Source organism: Nerophis ophidion, linkage group LG10 (genome assembly GCF_033978795.1).
Source record: "Nerophis ophidion isolate RoL-2023_Sa linkage group LG10, RoL_Noph_v1.0, whole genome shotgun sequence".
In the NCBI taxonomy this organism is placed as follows: Eukaryota; Metazoa; Chordata; class Actinopteri; order Syngnathiformes; family Syngnathidae; genus Nerophis; species Nerophis ophidion.
Genome location: NC_084620.1, coordinates 41,003,439 through 41,027,324, shown reverse-complemented (window position 1 = coordinate 41,027,324; position 23,886 = coordinate 41,003,439). Strand labels below are relative to the sequence as shown.

Here is a 23,886-nt window from a genome sequence, read left to right as displayed (position 1 = left end):
CCTCTTCGTTCCAGAGGACACGACGTCCACAGTTCCAAAAATTATTTGAAATGTGGACTTGCCAGACCACAGAACATCTTAGATGAACTCGGGTGTTGTTGATAAATGGCTTTCGCTTTGCAAAGTAAAGTATTAACTTGCACTTACGGATGTAGCAACCAACTGTTGTTACTGACAGTGGTTTTCTGAAGTGTTCCTGAGCTCATGCGGTAACATCCTTTTCACACTGATGTCGGTTTTTGATGCAGCACCGCCTCAGGGATTGAAGATCCGTAATTTCATCGCTTACATGCAGTGAATTCTCCAGATTCTCTAAACTTTTTGATGATATTACGGACTGTAGATTGTGAAGTCTTGACTGGTTTTGGGTTTTGTAGAAACGCAAACAGATAATCAAGAACCAAAACAAATGTATACTAACACCTCCAGAAGCAAATGATACCACCGCCGCCACATCAGAAGTAAACAAGACATGCAACTGCCGACAAAGGGACGCCTTGCCACTCGACGGAAACTGCCTCCAATCACCTACCATCATTTACTAAGTCACAAGGACAAGACGGACACGTACATTAGACTAACGGAAAATGACTTGGAAAAAAAGGGGTAGGAACCACAGTGCGTCATTCTGCCACATTAGAGACACAAAATCTTCAGCACGCACATCTGGAACCACCATACAGCAAATTCCACCAAAAGGTGCAACCTATGTTTCAGAAAGAAATGATTGATTATCTGCTCACTGGAACTTTTCATGCTTAACAAATATAATGAGCTTGTATCTTCATGCCGCCAGCAGAACAAAGCCCGTTTGTGCAACACTTAGACTGTTGTCAAAGTTCACAGTGCATGATGTAAACCACTCTGTTTATGAGCGATGGTAAAGCACATTCTCATTAAATCCCCTGATAAGTGGGTAACCACTGTTGTATATCTGTTGAACGTGTCACTCACCCAGGACAAAGTGACTTTGTGACGGGTGATGAGCCAAGAAGACGCCAACGAGGAATCGTCTAACAAAAAGCTTTATTTGTTTTGTAATTCTAGCCTCAGAGCCGGCCAGTCTGGACAAACACAGTTTGTTGTCAATTTATTTCCTGACCTTATTCCTCTGTTCAGTGTAAGACATGTGTCCTCCAACCCCTCGACTCCTACCTGTGGGACTCCCCCCAGATGTTGTTAATGTGTTTATAGTCACTCCTAAAAAACAAGCCTGCATTTCTTTAGGATTCCAATTGTCCTGGGGACAAGGGTCATCACTCTCTGGATGAGCTTTGATGGACATCTGCACCCAAAGCTATCTAAGGGCATATTTCCTTATAGAACAATCCCCTAAAAGATTCTGTGAACAAGTCTAAATACATGCTAGTTCATAATTATATTAGAAAACTGTACACATTATAATTTACCACACCACAAAACAGGCATGCTGGGATAAACCTGTGGTCATTTTGTCTCTTTTTCACACATACCATGCACCATATCCATGTATTGACCACTGTTTTGGTTTGTAGACTCCAGAACTCGGATATACTGGGTGCATGCTTCATACAAGCACCTTTAGGTGTGGCTGAAGTCCTGCACTGTGAAGTGGCTGACGCTCTAAGCTGCCTGATGGTGAGCGATGCAGAGGAGCTGGTCAGCAGAGTGATCAGGGTCAGAGTTGACGGCTGTGGTGTCATCCGCTACCCTCTGACTGTTGCAATTCCCTTCTGTGTGCGTCACCGCGGCACCTATAGGACCATCGCTGTCAAGCTGGTGGACCGCGAGAGGAGGGCCAGCTACCTCACTCCTATGACAACAGAGGGCACACACGGTGGACAGAGGGTAAAGCAACAATTACATGATCAAATAATTCATTGGATGGTCCAAACGACCTGTGAAATTGTGGCCTCAGGGCTCTTTTGCAGAAGTGAAGGTGTACTCACTGGGTTTGTTTGCCGTGGTTTCATGTCTTAAGCGAGAACACTTCACAGTTCCTAGAAGGGGCGTGTCTCACAAACCTCTCGTGGACCCTCGCATCTGCCTTTACTACCTCCCGGGATCCTTCACGGCTTCCGTCATTGTGCAGTACACGGTACGAGTCGTCTTAAAAGCCTACTGAAACCCACTACTACCCACCACGCAGTCTGATAGTTTATATATCAATAATGAAATATTAACATTGCAAGACATGCCGATACAGCCTTTTTAGTTTACTAAATTGCATTTTTAAATTTCCCGGGAGTTTTTTCTTGAAAACGTTATGTAATGATAACGTGTACGCAAGACGTCACGGGTTTTTAGGAAGTATAAGCGCTGCGCACACACACAGCTAAATGTCGTCGGCTTTAACCGCATAATTACACAGTATTTTGGACATCTGTGTTGCTGAATCTTTTCCAATTTGTTAAATTAATATTGGAGAAGTCAGAGTAGCAAGATGGAGTTGGGAAGCTTTAGCCTTTAGCCACACAAACACACGGTGATTCCTTGTTTAAAATTCACGGAGTTGAAACTTTCCTATGGATCACAGCGGACATGGATCCCGACCACTTGTCAACAAGCAGGTTTCGGTGAGAAAATTGTGGTTAAAAAGTCGCTTCTTACCGGAGATCAGCTGAGCTTGTGCCGTCCATACAGCTGCCGTCGACTCCCTGAGTCACTGCACGTCAACACCCGGCCGTGGACGTACACTTCCAACTATCAGGTACTGTTAAACTCACTAAAACACTAGCAACACAATAGAAAGATAAGGGATTTCCCAGAATTATCCTTGTAAATGGCTCTAAAAACATATGAATCCGTCTCAATGCAACGCGATCGCAATCTCGTTTTTTTTTTATAAATTTTTTTCTAGTCCGTCGCTATCAATATCCTCAAACACAAATCTTTCATCCTCGCTCAAATTAATGGGGAAATTGTCGTTTTCTCGGTCCGAATAGCACTTTTTGTTGGAGGCTCCCATTAAAATCAATGTGAATATGTGAGGAGCCATCAACTTCTGATGTCATCGTCTGCGACTTCCGGTAGAGGCAGGGCTTTTCTCCAGTTGCAAACTATATCGTGGATTTTCTCTACTAAATCCTTTCATTAAAAATATGGCAATATCGTGAAATGATCAAGTATGACACATAGAATGGACCTGCTATCCCCGTTTAAATAAGAAAATCTCATTTCAGTAGGCCTTTAAGACATGATACATGACAGGAAGCATTTCTACACATTGATGACAATTTATGTGCCCGTGCTTAGATGAGTTTGGAAAAAACACCTTTGTCCCAAACCTCAGATCCAGCCGCTTGACACCATCCTTCTGGCCACCGTCAAGTCCAAAAGTGAAGCCTACCTCAGGGTGGTGTCCACCAGCCCGCTCCTCTGCCTTGCCCACCCGTCCTCTCAGCCCCTGCTCAGACCCCTCACGGTGACACTTCCCTGTCCGCCAAATCCTGACAAGTGGAAAGACATGAGAGGACAGGTGGTCCTTGTGAAGCGTTCATTCACTCTGCCTGCAGCTGGCCCTGCAGTATCATCTTCCCAGCAAAGGAGGTAAACGAAGAAGCAATTGTTGAAAATAATACATATAATTTTGTTAGAATAATCTACTTATTGTGACACATATGGATGCATTTCTTAAATGCTCATTAAAAAGTGTGTCCCCTCAGCAACATTTAATGTGATGACTCCACAGGTAATTGCCTTTTCAATCCAACTTAGCATTAAAAAATACTTTTTGTGCTAGGATGCTGGGCTCCTCTATTCAGTCCTCCAAAGACAACCCTGTTGAGCTTCTGAGCGTGCTGTGCTGCAAAGACCATCAGTGGAACGTTGCCAAGGGAATCGACATCCAGAGCCATCAGAATGGCCTCGTGTCTTTTGAACTGATGGAGAATTTTGACAGGTTTGGACTGTTTTTGTTTGTCAGTATGTGTTCAGGCTGCTACCAGGGCAAACTGATGACAATACAAATTGCCAACTCAGAAGTATTCAAATGAATGTGTATACTGAAGCCTTTGAAGTACCTCTCACAGTGGTTCTCAAATGGGAGAACGCGTACTTGAATGTATGCCAAGGGGTACGGGAGATTTTTAAAAAATATTCTAAAAATAGCAACAATTCAGAAATCCTTTATAAATATATTTATTGAATAATACTTCAACAAAATATGAACGTAAGTTCATAAACCGTGAAAAGAAATGCAACAATGCAATTTTCAGTGTTGGTCGGTATAGCTCGGTTGGTAGAGCGGCCGTGCCAGTAACTTGAGGGTTGCAGGTTCGATCCCTGCTTCCGCCATCCTAGTCACTGCCGTTGTGTCCTTGGGCAAGACACTTTACCCGCCTGCTCCCAGTGCCTCCCACACTGGTTTAAATGTAAAACTTAGATATTGGGTTTCACTATGTAAAGCGCTTTGAGTAACTAGAGAAGAAGCGCTATATAAATATAATTCACTTCACAGCTAGATTTTTTTGTAGATACATTCCATAAATATTGATGTTATATATTTCTTTTTTTGTGAATAAATGTTTAGAATTAAGTTGATGAATCCAGATGGATCTTTATTACAATCCCCAAAGAGGGCACTTTAAGTTGATGATTACTTCTATGTGTAGAAATCTTTATTTATAATTTAATCACTTGTTTATTTTTCAACAAGTTTGTAGTTATTTTTATCTTTTTTTCCAAATCTTTTAAGAAAGACCACTACAAATAAGTAACATTTTGCACAATTTAATAAATCAGAAACTGATGACATAGTGCTGTATTTTACTTCTTTATCTCTTTTTTTTTCTCCAACCAAAAATGTTTTGCTCTGATTAGGGGGTACTTGAATTAAAAAAAAAATTCACAAGGGGTACATCACTGAAAAAAGGTTGAGAACCACTTTTTTTTGCTTCGCCCATCCTTCTTCGTATGTTTTTAAACCATTTTGACGTTTGCACATGAGTATTAATGATGAACTTAAAGTGGACTTGCACTTTTTGGGGAATCTTGCCTATCGTTCACAATCATTATGAGCGACATGATGATGGACGTAAATGCTATCAAAAGTTTGCTTACAGTGGAGCCTGTGGGAGCCGCGCAATTCTGTCAATAAAGCCCTTAAATTTTTTTCCAAACACCTCCATTGAGGTTTTATATACATTATGTATGTATATATGTAATTTAATATTTGAGCACATTTGTATGTACAGCACAGGCCAAAAGTTTGGACACACACAAGTAATGTTTTATTATGTTTGTTGGCTGTCATGAATTCTGCAGTGAGTAATAATTGTTGCGATGCGTTTTTGAAATTAATGATCAATATAGGTAAATATTAAATATACAGTACGGGCAAAAAGTTTGGACACACCTCCTCATTCAACGCGTTTTGTTTATTTTCATGACTATTTACATTGTAGATTGTCCCTGAAGGCATCAAAACTATGAATGAACACATGTGGAGTTATGTACTTAACTAAAAAAAGATGAAATAACTGAAAACATGTTTGGTATTCTAGTTTCTTCAAAATAGCCATCTTTTGCTCTGATCACTGTTTTCTCACACTCTTGGCATTTTCTCGATGAGCTTCAAGCACACCTGTGAAGAGAAAACGATTACAGGTGACTATCTCTCAAAGCACATCAAGAGAATGCCAAGAGTGGACGAAAAAGTAATCAGAACAAGGGGTGGCTATTTTGAAGAAACTATAATACAAAAAATATTTTCAGTTATTTCACCTTTTTTGTTAAGTACATAACTCCACATGTGTTTATTCCTAGTTTTGAGGCCTTCACTGACAATCTACAACAGGAGTCACCAACGCGCTAAAAATAGCTCAAATAGCAGCACTTACCAGTGAGCTGCCTCTATTTTTTAAATTGTATTTATTTACTAGCAAGCTGGTCTCGCTTTGCTCGACTTTTTTAATTCTAAGAGAGACAAAACTCAAATAGAATTTGAAAATCTAAGAAAATATTTTAAAGACTTGGTCTTCACTTTTTTAAATAAATTCATTTATTTTTTTACTTTGCTTCTTATAACTTTCAGAAAGACAATTTTAGAGAAAAAATACAACCTTAAAAATTATTTTAGGATTTTTAAACACGTATACCTTTTTACCTTTTAAATTCCTTCCTCTTTTTTCCTGACAATTAAAATAAATAAATTAAAGTAAATTAATTGTTTTATTGTAAAGAATAATAAATACATTTGAATTTAATTCTTCATTTTAGTTTCTGTTTTTTCGACAAAGAATATTTGTGAAATATTTCTTAAAACTTATTTTGATTAAAATAAAAAAAAATATTCTGTCAAATCTAGAACATTTTTAGAATCAAATTTAAATCTTTTTTCAAAGTCTTTTGAATTTCTTAAAAAATTTTTTTTCGGGAAAATCCAGAAAAAAAAAATGATTTGTCTTTGTTAGAAATATAGCTTGGTCCAATTTGTTATATATTCTAACAAAGTGCAGATTGGATTTAAACTATTTAAAAAATGTCATCAAAATTCTAAAATTAATCTTAATCAGGAAAAATTACTAATGATGTTCCATAAATTCTTTTTTAAATTGTTCAAAAAGATTCGAATGAGCTAGTTTTTCTCTTCTTTTTTTCGGTTGAATTTTGAATTTTAAAGAGTCAAAATTGAAGATAAACTATCCATCCATCCATCCATCCATCATCTTCCGCTTATCCGAGGTCGGGTCGCGGGGGCAGCAGCCTAAGCAGGGAAGCCCAGACTTCCCTATCTCCAGCCACTTCGTCTAGCTCTTCCCGGGGGATCCCTAGGCGTTCCCAGGCCAGCCGGGAGACATAGTCTTCCCAACGTGTCCTGGGTCTTCCCCGTGGCCTCCTACCGGTTGGACGTGCCCTAAACACCTCCCGAAACTATGTTTCAAAATTTTATTTTATTTTTTTCCTGTTTTCTCCTCTTTTAAACCGTTCAATTAAGTTTATTTTATCATTTTTTATCAGGAAAAAAAATGTACGATGGAATGACGGACCAATTTATATATATATATATATATATATATATTTATATATATATATATATATATATATATATATATATATATATATATATATATATATATATATATATATATATATATATATATATTTAAGGTTAATAGAGCAAATTGGCTATTTATGGCAATTTTGTTAAGTGTGTATCAAACTGGCAGCCCTTTGTAATAATCAGTACCCAAGAAGTAGTTCTTGGTTTCAAAAAGGTTGGTGACCCCTGATCTACAATGTAAATAAGTCATGGAAATAAAGAAAACACATTGAATGAGGATCGGGCAGCACGGTGGAACAGGGCTTAGTGCATATGCCTCACAATACGAAGGTCTTGAGCAATTCTGGGTTCAATCCCAGGTTCAGGATTCTTTCCGGGTACTCCGGCGTCCTCCCACTTCCAAAGACATGCACCTGGGGATAGGTTGATTGGCAACACTAAATTGGCCCTAGTGAGTGAATGTGAGTGTGAATGTTGTCTGTCTAAATGTGTTGGCCCTGCGATGAGGTGGAGAGTTGTCCAGGGTGTACACCGCCTTCTGCCCAAATGCAGCTGAAATAGGCTCCAGCGACCCCAAAAGGGACAAGCGGTAGAAAATGGATGGATGGATGGATGAATGAGGAGGTATGTCCAAACTCTTGGCCTGTACTGTATATTTAATATGTTTGTATATTGATCATTGATCATCCATTTCAAAAACGCATCACAACAATTATTACTCACTGCAGACTTCTTGAAAGCCAACTAACATAATAAAACATTACTTACTTTACAATGTCTGCTGTCATTAGGATGCCGACTGCTCATATATTCCCATTTAGGTGAAGAATGACTCCTCGCGAAGACAAGTGGTGGGGGGCGGGGGAGACCAAGCATCTTTTTTGTGTCTTCCTCTCCAGTTTCGGGTCCTAAATGGCAGTCAAAGAGTACCAACTTGTCGGAACACTTTCTCAGACTTCTTCCGTCCAGGTGAGAGGCATGATTTATAATCTGGAATAAATTTACAGGAAACAAGAAAGCGAGAAAGCGGCAGACCACTCGACGATGTAAACATAGGGACACATGGAAGTGTTAATTTCACCGCGATAAATAGTTTGTCTGTGTTCGCGCTTATAACAACAATATCACTAATACTTGGTTAATATTCAGGTCACAAAATGTAAATGGAGTATTGTTGGTGGTTTTTGATTTGTTATTTATTGGATTTTATCGGCAAAATAGAGAAGCTCCCATTGGTTCCGCTGTCAGATGACTTTTATTTACTTTTATTAAATATTTAGAAAGCATTAAAAAAAAAATCCATCCCTCGTCATGTCTTTAATAATGATTGTAAACGACAGGCAAAAAATAAAAATGCAGTTCTGTTTTAACAATACTACATATCGACATTAATAGACGGATTTATCCAGAAGTGGTCGACCATGTATGTTAAATTTTCTTTCCTATTGGTGCCTGTTTTGGGGTATTTGGGACCTGCATAAGCCCCCCAAATTTAAAAACAAACCATGGAGGCATGGCGGAGATATTTCTAAAACAATCTTGCCTTCCTTTATACTTCCTCCTAACAAGCCGTGTTGAATTTGCCCAATTTGTGACGTTGTTCCCAGTTGTGACATCAGCGGATATCTCTATAAATGGTAGACATTTCGTGTTTTGCGCATTTCCGCCATTGTAATTCGATACTGTAGTCAATAAGTTTCTTCTTTTTCATTACACTCTTGTTGTGGGGCAGACTGGCTCGTACATGCACATGCATCCTCGCTGTTGCCATTTCTAACACAAAGTAGCCTATCGTTCTAACTTATATCTGTCAGTAGACTCGATATGGAAACCACATAAATAAGACTGTCCACACAACAGCGTATTTTGAAGAGACTGCCAGAGAGCGGCTTGAAAATGGTCTGTAGAACATCACCTATGGAAAGTTGTTCTTCGACTCTGCTCCCTTGGACTAGAATGCATGCGACTTTTTTTGTTATCATTTCGTTAAATCTTGCACTCTTCCGCCGTACTTGATTACCTTGAAGAGAATCAATTGACTCATTATGTTCAACACATGGTGAATGTTTATATTCACCTTGGAGAAAGCGAACCACCAGGTTTAAGTAAATAATGTTTGAGTCCATGAAAAATTAAAGAGCCTTAGTTGGACATTCGCATATGGACTGGGTTAACTCTCTCACGAGAAGAGGCAATAAATTCAGACTTCGGAATGCTAAAGTGATAGCTCCATCCTGGAGGAGAGACTCCATGTCTGTCTTCATGTCAACTTCTAAGTTACAACTTTTAGAGGTTGTTTTCCGGTCACTTACAGATGAACATATCCTTAAATGGTCAGGTTGTACCCTCCTGAATTAACACATACCCAGACAGAGAAAGAAGGAATATAAGACGGTGGTTCGGCTCCTAGGCAGAACGGTGGAAGAGGGGTTAGTGCATCTGCCTCACAATACTAAGGTCCTGTTTAGTCCTGGGTTCAACCCCAGGCTCGGGATCTATCTGTGTGGAGTTTGCATGTTCTCCCTGTGACTGCGTGGGTTGCCCCCGGGTACTACGGCTTCCTCCCACCTCCAAAAACTTGCACCAGCGATAGGTTGATTGGCAACACTAAAATTGACCCTAGTGTGTGAATGTGAGTGTGAATGTTGTCTGTCTATCTGTGTTGGTCCTGCGATGAGGTGTCAACTTGTCCAGGGTGTACACCGCCTTCTGCCTGAATGCAGCCGAGATATGCTCCAGCGACATCCCTCGCGACCACAAAAGAGACAAGAGGTAGAAAACGGATGGATAGATGGGTTTGGCTCCTTCAAATTAAAAGCAAGACAACTTGAAAATCTTTGAAATGTGTGCGTCATTTATTCCTCAAAGACGAGAATGAATGACCGCTTACGTCACATGACTCAAAAAATGGCGGTAACAACAAACCCCCACCTTTGGGAAACTTTTAAAGGGGCCACACCAAAATTACTCGCTTTTAAATGCACACACAAATGTCAAACAAGAACAACATTGTCATGTGCACAATCAAACAACAACCGCTAAACATAGTCCTTGATTTTTGACTTGAGCTCCTCCAGGTACTGCAGACTTGTTTAATGACATTCGCTTGTAAGAAAGCAACTTTTTGTTCAGCAAAGCATCTCCGATGTCTCTTTTGATCCAGCCGCACTGCCTTGTCACCAAAATGGCTGAGAGGGGGTGACAAGACCAGAAATACACATCAACCTCTCCAGGAACTTTGAAGAAAATGTTACCCTTGTGGCGATTTGAACAGTTTGTACATGCGAAAACAACACACAGGCGGGGCATTTAACTTTGAGAAAGGCTAAATGGCGCCTTGTACCCATTGAGAACAGACGCTAGCTTGACCACCACGCATATTTAATGAGAGGGACGTGACATAATTTAAAACCAAGCAATCGAGGGTGAAGTGTCCATTTTGAATGCCACATCTAAGCACTGACAGTGCACTGAATTTTGCCGTACTTCTTAATGTGAACACCCGTATGCAAATAAAAGTCTTGCGTGTGCAGCAAGAATGAAAGAGACATCCTTTTTGTTCCGTCCTCCTGCAGACTGCTGGTGGTCCGCCTCCTCTCCCCGATGCAGCCTTGCCAGCTCACATCCCTGGCAGAGGACCTGGTGGACTCAGTGCGTGGCCACCTGGTTAGAGTGGTCATCCGGCACCGCCAGGGTGAGCCCCGTGCCGTCCAGGTGTCCGCCTTGCCGAGCAGGGAGCTCAGTTGGGAAATGTCCAGACTGCAGGCAGGAGGTGACAGAGCAGCCCTGCAGACGTCACCGGAGATCTGCATGCGGGAGGGGGATCAGCTCGTCCTACGCCTTTGCGGGAATGTCACCTGTGCAGGTTAGACAAGAGAATCATTCCCGGTAACTTGACTGTAAACTTTAATCATCAATTTACTCACACATTTTTTCTTAGGTACCAAAAAACACCAGCTACCCCAAAACTGCTGTAAAAATACCAAATCACGTTGTGTAAATGGTAAATAAAAACAGAATACAATGATTTGGCAAATCATTTTCAACTTATATTCAATTGAATATACTGCAAAAACAAGATATGAGAAACTTAATTTTGTTTTGCAAATAATCAATCAATCAATCAATGTTTACTTATATAGCCCTAAATCACTAGTGTCTCAAAGGGCTGCACAAACCACTACGACATCCTCGGTAGGCCCACATAAGGGCAAGGAAATCTCACACCCAGTGGGACATCGGTGACAATAATGACCCAGTGGGACGTCGGTGACAATGATGACTATGAGAACCTTGGAGAGGAGGTAAGCAATGGATGTCGAGCGGGTCTAACATGATACTGTGAAAGTTCAATCCATAATGGATCCAACACAGTCACGAGAGTCCAGTCCAAAGCGGATCCCACACAGCAGCGAGAGTCCCGTTCACAGCGGAGCCAACAGGAAACCATCCCAAGCGGAGGCGGATCATTAGCGCAGAGATGTCCCCAGCCAATACACAGGCAAGCAGTACATGGCCACCGGATCGGACCGGACCCCCTCCACAAGGGAGAGTGGGACATAGGAGAAAAAGAAAAGAAACGGCAGATCAACTGGTCTAAAAAGGGAGTCTATTTAAAGGCTAGAGTATACAAATGAGTTTTAAGGTGAGACTTAAATGCTTCTACTGAGGTGGCATATCGAACTGTTACGGGGAAGGCATTCCAGAGTACTGGAGCCCGAAATGAAAAAGCTCTATAGCCCGCAGACTTTTTTTGGGCTTTGGGAATCACTAATAAGCCGGAGTCCTTTGAACGCAGATTTTTGCCGGGACATATGGTACAATACAATCGGCAAGATAGGATTGAGCTAGACCGTGTAGTATTTTATACGTAAGTAGTAAAACTTTAAAGTCACATCTTAAGTGCACAGGAAGCCAGTGCAGGTGAGCCAGTACAGGCGTAATGTGATCAAACTTTCTTGTTCTTGTCAAAAGTCTATCAGCCACATTTTATACCAACTGTAATCTTTTAATGTTAGATATGGGGAGACCCGAAAATGATACGTTACAGTAATGGAGACGAGACGTAACAAACGCATGGATAATGATCTCGGCGTCTTTAGTGGACAAAATGGAGCGAATTTTAGCGATATTACGGAGATGAAAGAAGGCCGTTTTAGTAACGCTTTTAATGTGTGACTCAAAGGAGAGAGTTGGGTCGAAGATAATACCCAGATTCTTTACCGTGTCGCCTTGTTTAATTGTTTGGTTGTCAAATGTTAGAGTTGTATTATTAAATAAAGTTCGGTGTCTAGCAGGACCGATAATCAGCATTTCCGTTTTTTTGGCGTTGAGTTGCAAAAAGTTAGCGGACATCCATTGTTTAATTTCATTAAGACACGCCTCCAGCTGACTACAATCCGGCGTGTTGGTCAGCTTTAGGGGCATGTAGAGTTGGGTGTCATCAGCATAACAGTGAAAGCTAACACCGTATTTGCGTATGATGTCACCTAGCGGCAGCATGTACATGCTGCCGCTAGGTGATAATAATAATAATCAACCAATGACCAATCTGTCATCGAGTCTTTCATAATGATTGTGAAATTCCAAAGAAAAGTGCGGTTGCCCTTTAAGATGAATGTGGCATCAAAAATGTATTTTCAAATATATTCAAACAAGTCAAAAATTTGTCGAGAGGAAGACGTGGGACTCTTTTTGTGTGACCTTTTCCTTTTAGTCCATAGTAAATCAAGTAAAGATATCCATTAATGCATTTTTCTATTCATTTGTGTCCCTTTTGGGATAGTGGGAAGGGGCTGGAGGCTATGCTAGCTGCACTCGAGTGGAAGGCAGCGCACACCCTGGACAAGTCACCACACAAATTCAGTGTTAGAGGGCGGCCGAAAGTGGAGTCGGCTCTCTTGGTTGCTTTGTTGGGTCTGCTCCTGTCTCTGGCCATGCTCCCTCCACCCCAGCAGACGATTGCGTGGAACACTGCAGAGGCCACCACAGTGTATATGTTTTTGTTGTTGTTGTTTTACTTCTGGGACTGTATGTAGAAATGTCTGGGTGCATCAGCTCTGCTCGTTTGATGTCTTTAATGTCCTTTGTGTTCTTTGATGTTTGTTTCCCTCTTGCACACATGCTTATGTGGGCTATGGCTATGAGTTTTTTCCCTTGGCTTCAGTCTGGACCCGCTCTCCAGGGGCCCAGGCTTAGACTGAAACTTGGTAATCTTCCTATTCTATCTTGATGGTCCTTCATAGTCCATCCATCCATCCATTTTTTACCGCTTATTCCCTTTTGGGGTCGCGGGGGGCGCTGGCGCCTATCTCAGCTACAATCGGGCGGAAGGCGGGGTACACCCTGGACAAGTCGCCACCTCATCGCAGGGCCGTCCTTCATAGTTATCCGAAAGAATTTGGGATTGAACAGTGACTTACTCCCTGAGACGAATACTTTTCTGACGCATCATTGTGTACTAAACAAAGCTTAAACTGTGCTCAACAGCGACCTGATGCTAAAAGGTTAAACACAACATGCAAAGAAAGGTAGCCGGAAAGGTTGCAAGCAGCACTTTGCTTACACAGCTGCTTGCATGAGCGGTTGTCTCTAATTATATTAGATTAATGACGACCATGCAGGTGCAGACAGTTTGTACACACGTGGAATCTACTGTATGATGGAGCTACCTTTGTCCTGTGGTGAGGAAATGCAAGATGTTCTTTGTTTGATGACCTATCCAGATGTTATATGTTGCCGCAGGACCTCGGGCAAGCAAGTGTGGCGTTCTAAAAGAGCGCATCACTTTCCACAGTCAGCGCAGGAACGAGCTGCTGGTGCCCCTGACTGAGGTGGAACCCTTCGGTAACTACAGCTCACCTCACTACAAGGGCGCGGCCGTCTTCTACAAGGCCACCAGAGGTCAGGCGGAGTGGCGATGGGACAAGGTGGTCAGGGTGGACGTGGAGAACCTGGGGGAACCTGTGTGCACGCTGCCTCTGACTCTGCCTAAGGTGCTTTTTCCAAATGATTCATGAACAAGTAAGTAATCCGCGACTTTAGAGCCCGCTTGTTTAATTTCCCTTGCTGTTTAATTTTAGCGAGACCGAAGCATCAGACGGCCCGTCACGCCGAAGATATCGCTCTGTGACAGGACAGGTGAGACGTATTTGACCAACAAAGCATAGTCTGCCCCTAACTTTCACTTCTTTCCCACGAATCCCACCAGACTCCCTCCCAGACTCGCTCCTTCTCTGGCTGTCCGGGGAGCTTTCAGAAGAAGAATTAGGCCCTCTGGCGCATTCTCTGCGTATTCGCCGTAGCTCCACTCAGCTGGCGAAGCTCCGGGCCGGGGACAACCTTCCCGGCGAGGCTTTCCGCATGTTGACCATGTGGAGGAGGGAACTGCCTGCTTCCTCGCTATGGCCCCAGGCCTCCCAGCTGGCACGCTGCTTGGCCAGGAGCGGCAGGCCTGACCTTGCTGCAGAGCTGTTGTTACGCCAGGCAGCGACCTCACACAATATGAAATAAAGACGCTGCTCCTTAACGGGCTTACTTTACACCCAATACCAGTGAAGTTGGCATGTTGTGTAATTTGTAAATAAACACAGACTACAATGATTTGCAAATCCTTTTCAATTTATATTCAATTGACTAGACTGCAAAGACAATATATTTAATGTTGGAACTGAGAAACTGAATTTTCTTTGCAAATTATCCTTAATTTAGAATTTAATGGCAGCAACACATTGCAAAAGTTGGCACAGGGGCTTTTTTTTACCACTGTGTTACATGGCCTTTCCTTTTAACAACACTCAGTAAACGTTTGGGAACTGGGGAGACCGATTTTTTTAAGCTTTTCAGGTGGAATTCTTCAATTCTGTACAGCTTAAGTTGTTCAACAGTCCAGGGTCTCAGTATGTTTAGGCTTCACATTACACCACACATTTTCAATGGGAGACAGGTCTGGACTTCAGGCAGGCCAGTCTAGTACCTGCACTCTTTTACTATGTAACACATTGCTTGGCATTGTCTTGCTGAAATAAGCAAGGGCCTCCATGATAACGTTGCTCGGTTAGCATCATATGTTGCTCCAAAACCTGTATGTACCTTTCAGCATTAATGGTGCCTTCACAGATGATTAAGTTATTCATGCACTAATACACCCCCATACCATCACAGATGCTTTCTCTTGAACTTGCGCCTAGAACAATGGTTCTTTTCCTCTTTCTTCCGAAGGACATGACGTCCACAATTTCCAAAATCAATTTGAAATGTGGACTCATCAAACCAAAGAACACTTTTACATTTTGCATCAGACCATCTTAGATGAGCCCGGGCCCAGCACTGCCGGCGGTGTTTCTGGGTGTTGTTGATAAATGACTTTCGCTTTGCATAGTAGAGTTTTAACTTGCACTTACAGATGAAGCGACGGACTGTAGTTACTGACAATGGTTTTCTGAAGTGTTCCTGAGCCCATGTAGTGATATCCTTTACACACTGATGCCGCTTTTTGATGAAGTAACGCCAGAGGGATCCTAGGTCACGGGGCATTGAGTGTTACATGCAGTGATTACTCCAGATTATCTGAACCTTTTGATGATATTACGGACCATAGATAGTGAAATCCCTAAATTCCTTGCAATAGCTGGATGAGAAATGTTGTTCTCAAACTGTTCCACAATTTGCTCACGCATTTGTTCACAAAGTGGTGACCCTCGCCCCATCCTTGTTTGTGAATGACTGAGCATTTCATGGAAACTGCTTTTATACCCAATCATGGCACCCACCTGTTCCCAATTAACCTGTTCCCCTGTGGGATGTTCCAAATAAGTGTTTGATGAGCATTCCTCAATGTTCTCAGTCTTTTGTGTCACTTGTGCCAGCTTTTTTTAAACATGTTGTAAGCATTAAATTCCAAATGAGCTAATATTTGCAAGAAATAACATAGTTTTCCAGTTTGAATGATAAATATCTTTTTCTTTGCAGACTATTCAATTGAATATTGGTTGAAAAGGATTTGCAAATCATTGTATTCTATTTTTATTTAAGATTTACACGTGCCAACTTCACTGGTTTTGGGTTTTGTATAAGTTGAAGGTACTTTTGTTCTACATGGCGTGGAAGTGCCTTATCATGAGGTTGGTGTGTTTTTATATGATCCCTGCAGGTTTTGTTTTTATAGTATTGCTAAATCTTGAGAATAGTCAGATTGAAGAACTTCACACGATATCCATGAGATCTTTTGAATTTATCACATCACAGCATCAGGAAGTCCATGGATGACAACCTGCTGAGTGTTAAGCCTTAATCAGCGACTGCTGCTCAGTACTTTTTCTTGAAACCGGCAGCCAGAAAGTGTAAGAAACATGTATCTCAACAGGCAGCGATGGGAAGATCTTATTGTTTTCAGTGGACATAATGACTTACCTCATCCAATTACATCTTTTATCCAATTCTTCTTTACTGTTTGCTCATAACCATTAGCACACAGCTATCAAAAAAGGAATTCAGTTAAAAGATATTTTTGCAGCAGATTCCAAAATCCCTAGACCAGTGTCATGCAGATTATCTTTGACTATCTCTTTTTAGTTAGTCCTTAAAGGCCTACTGAAATGAGATTTTCCTATTTAAAAGGGAATAGTAGGTCCATTCCTTGTGTCATACTTGATCATTTCACGATATTGCCATATTTTTGCTGAAAGGATTTAGTAGAGAACATCGACGAGAAAGTTCGCAACTTTTGGTCGCTAATAAAAAAGCCTTGCCTTTACCGGAAGTAGCAGACGATGTGCGCGTGACGTTACCGGTGTGAGGGCTCCTCACACCCTCACATTGTTTATAATGTGAGCCTCCAGCAGCAAGAGCTATTCGGACAGAGAAAGCGACACTTTCCCCATTAATTTAAGCGAGGATGAAAGATTTGTTGATGAGGAAAGTTAGAGTGCAGCACACAAAAAAAACAAAGGAAGAAAAAAAAAGAAAAAGCGACGGCTCCAGGCGGCGGCAGTGGGACCGTTTCAGATGTAATTATACACATTTAATAGGATAATTCTGGAAGATCCCTTATTATAAAGTCATACCTGAAAGTCGGATGGCTGCGGTGAACGCCAGTGTCTCTCAGAGAAGCCAATGGAGGAGCCAAGATCACAGCTGCCTTTTTGAGCTGCGGGAGGGAGTCGCATAATCCACTGAAGTCTCCGGTAAGAGCCGACTTAATATCACAATTTTCCCATCCAAAAACCTGCTGGTTGACGTAGAGAAACATGTTTGCTTGACCGCTCTGTGTTAAAAAATCACAACAACCAAAGAAACACAGGCTATGTTTTGGTGCTAAAGGCAGCTGCAATCCACGTTTTCCACCAACAGCATTATTCTTTATAGTCTCCATTATTAATTGAACAACTTGCAAAAGATTCAGTAACACAGATGTCCAAATTACTGTGTAATTATGCGATGAAAAGAGACGACTTTTGGCCGTAAGTGGCGCTGGGCTAATATGTCCCCTCCAACCAATAACGTCACAAACACGCGTCATCATACGCGTCATCATACGCATCATCATTCCGCAACGTTTTCAACAAGAAACTCCGCAGGAAATTTAAAATTGTAATTTAGTAAACTAAACCGGCCGTATTGGCATGGGTTGCATTGTTAATATTTCATCATTGATATATAAACTATCAGACTGCGTGGTCGGTAGTATTGGGTTTCATTCAGTTGGCCTTTAAAAACAGCGGCACGCTTCTGTTTTAGCATGGATGGTACAGTTTATAAAACGAAACCGGATCATAGGGGCTTCTGATTCCGCGTTACTGTAATGGCGGACGGAATCACAGACTTGACCAATAAACACCAAATCTACCATTAAACGCGGAAAGTCACGGAAATTGACGTAGTGTGACTGAAATACGATCATTGTGAGGAGAAGGAACATATGAACTGCACGTCTAGGGAAGTTTTGTTTTGGATTTTTCTGCTTGCTTTCAATAAAGGCGGGCGCTTACCTCCCTTCTCCCTTTTATTTACCCTGCTTTTGCTTCTTTAGTCTTTTTTTGCCTTCTTTAGTTTTTTTGGAGCATCTCTCTGTATTGTTCTCCAAAGAGAATGATGTGAATATTTTTAATGCTAACTATATATATTGCTAGAATACACAAACACCTAATGAAACAAGTATATCGATCTTCCCATCATATTTCTGCATGCTAACTATCATCCAATTATTGGGGTATATAATTAGGTATTTCTCTAAATGATTCGTTTTAAAATACCTCACGAATAAAGGTACACACAATAGAGCCCCGACATGAGGGTGTGAGGTATTAATTATCAAGCTAAGTCAGCAAAGGAGCCGTTACCATTAAAACCAAAGTTAGATGTGACAAAGACAACTAAACCCCCCTTTGAAAAGTATATAAGTCCTTTGGGAGAAAAAACAACCCCCCGCTTTTGCAAGTCTTTAGTTGTATGTCAGAATGTGTGTTCATATGTGTTCAGCTGCACTACAAATGATCAATCAATCAATCAATCAACGTTTATTTATATAGCCCTAAATCACAAGTGTCTCAAAGGGCTGCACAAACCACAACGACATCCTCGGTAGAGCCCACATAAGGGCAAGGAAAAACTCACCCCAGTGGGACGTTGGTGACAGTGACAATGAAAAACCTTGGAAAGGACCGCATATGTGGGCAACCCCCCCGCCCCCTAGGGGACCGAAAGCAATGGAATTCGAGCGGGTCTAACATGATATTGTGAAAGTCCAATCCATAGTGGATCTAACATAACGGTGAGAGTCCAGTCCAAAGTGGATCCAATATAGTAGCGAGAGTCCCGTCCAAAGTGGAGCCAGCAGGAAACCATCCCAAGCGGAGGCGGATCAGCAGCGCAGAGATGTGCCCAACCGATACACAGGCGAGCGGTCCATCCTGGGTCCCGACTCTGGACGAACGGTCCATCCTGGGTCCCGACTCTGGACAGCCAGTACTTCATCCATGGCCACCGGACCAGTGTCCCCCTCCTCCACAAGGGAGAGGGGGATAGAGGAGAAAAAGAAAAGAAACGGTAGATCAACTGATCTAAAAAGGGGGTCTATTTAAAGGATAGAGTATACAAATGAGTTTTAAGATGAGACTTATATGCTTCTACTGAGGTAGCATCTCGAACTGTTACGGGGAGGGCATTCCAGAGTACTGGAGCCCGATTGGAAAACGCTCTATAGCCCGCAGACTTTGGGAATCACTAATAAACTGCAGTCCTTTGAACGCAGATTTCTTGCCGGGACATATGGTACAATACAATCGGCAAGATAGGCTGTAGTTAGACCGTATAGTATTTTATACATAAGTAGTAAAACCTTAAAGTCACATCTTAAGTGCACAGGAACCCAGTACAGGTGAGCCAGTACAGGCGTGATGTGATCAAACTTTCTTGTTCTTGTCAAAAGTCTAGTAGCCGCATTTTGTACCAACTGTAATCTTTTAATGCTAGACATGGGGAGACCCGAAAATAATACATTACAGTAATCCAGACGAGATGTAAGAAACGCATGGATAATGATCTCGGCGTCGCTAGTGTACAAAATGGAGCGAATTTTAGCGATACTACGGAGATGAAAGAAGGCCGTTTTAGTAACGCTTTTAATGTGTGACTCAAAGGAGAGAGTTGGGTCGAAGATAATACCCAGATTCTTTACCGAGTTGCCTTGTTTAATTGTTTGGTTGTCAAATGTAAAAGTTGTACTATTAAATAGAGGTCGGTGTCTCGCAGGACCGATAATCAGAATTTCCGTTTTCTTGGCATTGTGTTGCAAAAAGTTAGCGGACATCCATCGTTTAATTTCATTAGGACACGCTTCCAGCTCACTACAATCCGGCGTGTTGGTCAGCTTTAAGGGCATGTAGCGTTGGGTGTCACAGCATAATAGTGAAAGCTAACACCGTATTTGCGTATGATGTCACCTAGCGGCAGCATGTTGATGCTGAAGAGTGCAGGGCCAAGGACCGAACCCTGAGGAACTCCACACGTTACCTTAACATAGTCCGAGGTCACATTGTTATGGGAGACGCACTGCATCCTGTCAGTAAGATAGGAGTTAAACCAAGACAGGGCTAAGTCTGACATACCAATTCGTGTTTTCATACGCTCTAATAAAATATTATGATCGACGGTGTCAAAAGCAGCGCTACGATCGAGGAGCAGCAACATACATGACACATCAGAATCTATCGTTAGCAATAGATCATTAGTCATTTTTGCGAAGGCTGTCTCTGGAGAGTGATTTGCCCTGAAACCGGATTGAAAGGTTTCACATAAATTGTTGGACGCTGAGTGTTTATTTAGCTGCTCTGCAACAATTTTTTCGAGGATTTTCAAAATAAAGGGAAGGTGAGAAACCGGTCGGTAGTTTACCATGAGGTCAGGATCGAGGTTAAGTCTTTTAAGGAGAGCATGAATAACCGCTTTTTTAATGCTAGGGGAACAGTGCCAGAGGAAAGTGATAAGTTTATAATATTTAGCACTGATGGACCTAATGATAAAAAGAGCTCCTTGATAAGTTTCCAAGGAAGTGGGTCAAGTAAACATGTTGTTTGTTTCATTCCACTTACACGTTGTAACAATTCTTCTAATGTTATTTTTTCAAAAAGAGGGAAACTATTTTGGAGGACAGTATCCGCCGTATCTACAGTCGCATCTGTGTTAATAGAACCCAGTTGCAGCTGGGACGCATTGTCTTTAATCTCCTTTCTAATGACTTCAATTTTCTTATTAAAAAAATTAATTAGGTCATCTGCCGAGTGGGTGGAGCTTCTGGAAGGAGTTCCTTGTTGGGTTAGCGATGCTACCGTACTAAACAAAAACTTAGGATTGTTTTTATTAAGGCGGATGAGATTTGGTTAATATTTTGCTTTAGCTAAGGTTATTAAACTATCACTCCATGCTTGATGGAAAACCTGAAGTTTAGTAGTGCGCCATTTGCGTTCCAGCTTTCTACTTGATAATTTATGAGCTCTAGTTTCTTCTGTAAACCATGGGGTACGCCTTTTTGGAGCCTTTTTTAACTTCAGCTGTGCTATACTATCAATGGTTTCGCGCAGGGCGTCGTTAAAGTTGTTGGTGAGGTTATCAATAGAGCCCACACAATTTGGGAATGGTGCCATTACCGAGGGCAGTAGGTCAGCAAGAGTCGTCATTGTGGCAGCAATAATGTTGCGGCTGCTTTATCAGTTCTTATCATTATTAGCTTGCTGAACATGAGTCTGAACTTCAAATTTTGTAAGGTAATGATCGGACATTACTTTAGTATACGGGAGTATCATAACTTTGGAAACGGTGATACCCCTGACAAGCACTAGGTCTATCGTATTACCATTGCGATGCGTGGGTTCATTTATTATTCATGTAAGACCACAGCTATACATTATAGTCTCTTTCTTTTCTCCATTCAAGATGGCGCCAGTGTGTGCTATGGCCTGCCGTCTATCGCTGTCAGTTCTGTTTGTTTTTGTGCTGTTCACGTTTTTTGTTGTCCCTGTCGACTCACTGTTTGTGTATGATTGCCAAACACTGTTGGATCTGTGTCCCTCTCACACGGACATGATCAACTTCGACGTTGGTTTTTCGACGTCCAAGTCAGCGTTCTCACCTGGCCGGATTCCTCCTTTCCTTTTTCGCCCACTGGCTCCTCCCCCCCGGCGAAAGCGCCACCGGCGCCGCGGCAAACGTGGCGGCCAGCTGGTGAGAGTTAGGGCACTCCTGGCCCGCCTTTCCGTGGCTTCCCGAAGGAGGTATGGTCCGGCACCTGGTCTCTTCCTGCACCCGCGTTCGCTGGATCCCCCCGGGTCCTGGATTGTGCCTGTTGTCTGTCTGCAGAGGGAAGCTCGCCCGCCTCGCTCCTGCTGTCCCCGCCCCCGGAGACGCGGCGTGAATTCCCGCCACCTGCGGGCTCTGTGTCAGGCCCCACCCGGATTAGCAGCGGCCTTGGACGAGCCGGCCCCCGTTAAATTCAGTCTTGTTAACGCAAGATCCTTGACCAACAAAACATTTATCCTGAAGGATTTATTCGTCTCCCGCGGACTGGACCTCCTCTGTTGGACAGAAACCTGGCTGAGAGTCGGTGAGTCCGCCGCTCTTAATGAACTTCTGCCTCCGGAGTGTTCCTATTTTAATTCTCCGCGGACGTCCGGCCGAAAAGGAGGAGGATTAGCAGTCGTTTTTAAAAATGACTTTAAATGCCGTCAGATTCGCCTGCAATCCTCCTTTTCAAGCTTCGAACTATGCATGTTTGAACTGGGTCTTTCTGATGTCGTCCTGTGTGTCGTCGTATATCGAGCACCCAAGTACCACAAAGACTTTATAAATGACTTTTCTGAATTTCTGGCCGAAATCCTGCCCAAATATGATCGTATCTTAATTGTTGGTGATTTTAATATTCACACCTGCTGCCCAGACAAACCTTTATCCTGGATCTTCCTGAATGTCATTGACTCTTTTAACTTTGTACAGTCTGTGTGTGGTTCTACACACGAACGCGGGCATACACTAGACCTTGTACTGTCTTATGGTTTTATTGTTGACAATGTTGTTATTGGTGATGCGGTGTTCAGTGATCACAGTCCTGTTATGTTTAATTTAAGTTTTGAACCTGATGTAAAGCCGCTTGCCGTGCGTCATGCGTGTGTTATTAGGTCTGACACCGCAGCCGCCTTTTCTACTTTGTTTACTGAGTACATGCAGAGTATATCACACCCTGCAGACACTGAACAATTGATGTACTCTTTTCTTTCGACATGTTCTAAGATTCTGGATAGTATAGCGGCCCTCAGAGCTATACGTCCCAAACTAAAACAGGAACCATGGCTCAATGAAACCACACGCACAGCTCGGCGTGAGTGGCGAAGGGTGGAGCGCAAGTGGAAAGGGGATCACTTGGAAGTCTCCTATCAAATTTTAAAAGAAAACTGTCGAAATTATCAAAGTGTGGTTAAAGCTGAGAAAACAAAATATTTGTCAGACTTAATTTTAAATAGCATCAGTAAGCCACGTGTTCTTTTTAATACTATCAGTAATGTTCTTAAACCGAATCCAGCCACTTCACTGGAGATGACAAGTGAAACTTGTGAAACATTTCTCTCCTTTTTTAATGATAAGGTTGCTTCTATTCGGGCAAATCTTTCGCGTTTTCCATTAAGTTTTAATGTGGCCACTCAGTGCTCGACTGTGTTCTGTCACTTTGAGCCTGTGTCCAAGCCTGAACTTACAGGAATAGTCGGCAAGCTAAAACCCTCATCATGTTCCACAGACCCAGTTCCCCCTCGCTTTTTTAAAGAAATCTGGGACACTATTGATTCGTCTGTTAGGAACATTATCAACAGCAGCTTGATTTCTGGCTGTGTCCCCTTCTTTTGTAAAAGAGCTGTTGTTGAGCCTTTGATTAAAAAACCAGGTCTTGATCCGACAAGTTTGTCAAATTATCGGCCCATTTGCAAATTACCTTTTGTGTCAAAGATTTTGGAGAAATGTGTTCTGGCACAACTGCAGCCTTTTTTAGATGAAAATAGCACTTTAGATCCATTTCAGTCTGGATACAAAGCTTTGCACAGTACTGAATCTGCACTTTTAAAGGTTTTTAATGACTTGCTTTTAATGTCTGATTCTGGCAGCTCTGCCATTTTAGTGCTTTTAGATCTTACAGCTGCCTTTGACACAGTCGACCACACAATTCTTTTAGATCGCCTGAGAGACTGTGTGGGTGTCAGGGGGCCTGCGTTAGAGTGGTCCAGATCTTACCTGTCTGAGAGGTCCTTCTCTGTCAGGCTGGGGGACGCCACCTCCTCTTCTGCCCCGCTTTGCTGTGGTGTCCCCCAAGGATCTATATTAGCCCACATCCTGTTCGCTCTTTATCTCCTCCCTCTTGGAGATAT

General features: G+C 42.2%; 1 protein-coding gene across 1 annotated transcript; it reads left to right on the top strand.

Moving 5' to 3' along the window:
- Positions 1 to 472: 472 nt before the first annotated feature.
- Positions 473 to 23,735, top strand: dthd1 (death domain containing 1). Its single transcript, XM_061914657.1, has 11 exons — positions 473 to 606; positions 1,515 to 1,827; positions 1,898 to 2,077; positions 3,272 to 3,528; positions 3,722 to 3,880; positions 10,558 to 10,847; positions 13,727 to 13,977; positions 14,065 to 14,122; positions 14,193 to 14,475; positions 18,751 to 18,848; positions 23,722 to 23,735. The coding sequence occupies exons 1-11, from the start codon at positions 473 to 475 to the stop codon at positions 23,733 to 23,735; spliced, it is 2,037 nt and encodes a 678-aa protein (XP_061770641.1).
- The last annotated feature ends 151 nt before the right edge of the window (positions 23,736 to 23,886 follow it).

Excerpts from the sequence above, each read along its gene's own strand:
- dthd1 (XM_061914657.1), top strand. The coding sequence starts at position 473 with ATGCAACTGCCGACAAAGGGACGCCTTGCCACTCGACGGAAACTGCCT. Across the intron at positions 607-1,514 it reads AATGACTTGGAAAAAAAGGG|ACTCCAGAACTCGGATATAC; the intron begins GTAGGAACCACA and ends TTTGGTTTGTAG. Across the intron at positions 3,529-3,721 it reads TCATCTTCCCAGCAAAGGAG|GATGCTGGGCTCCTCTATTC; the intron begins GTAAACGAAGAA and ends TTTTTGTGCTAG.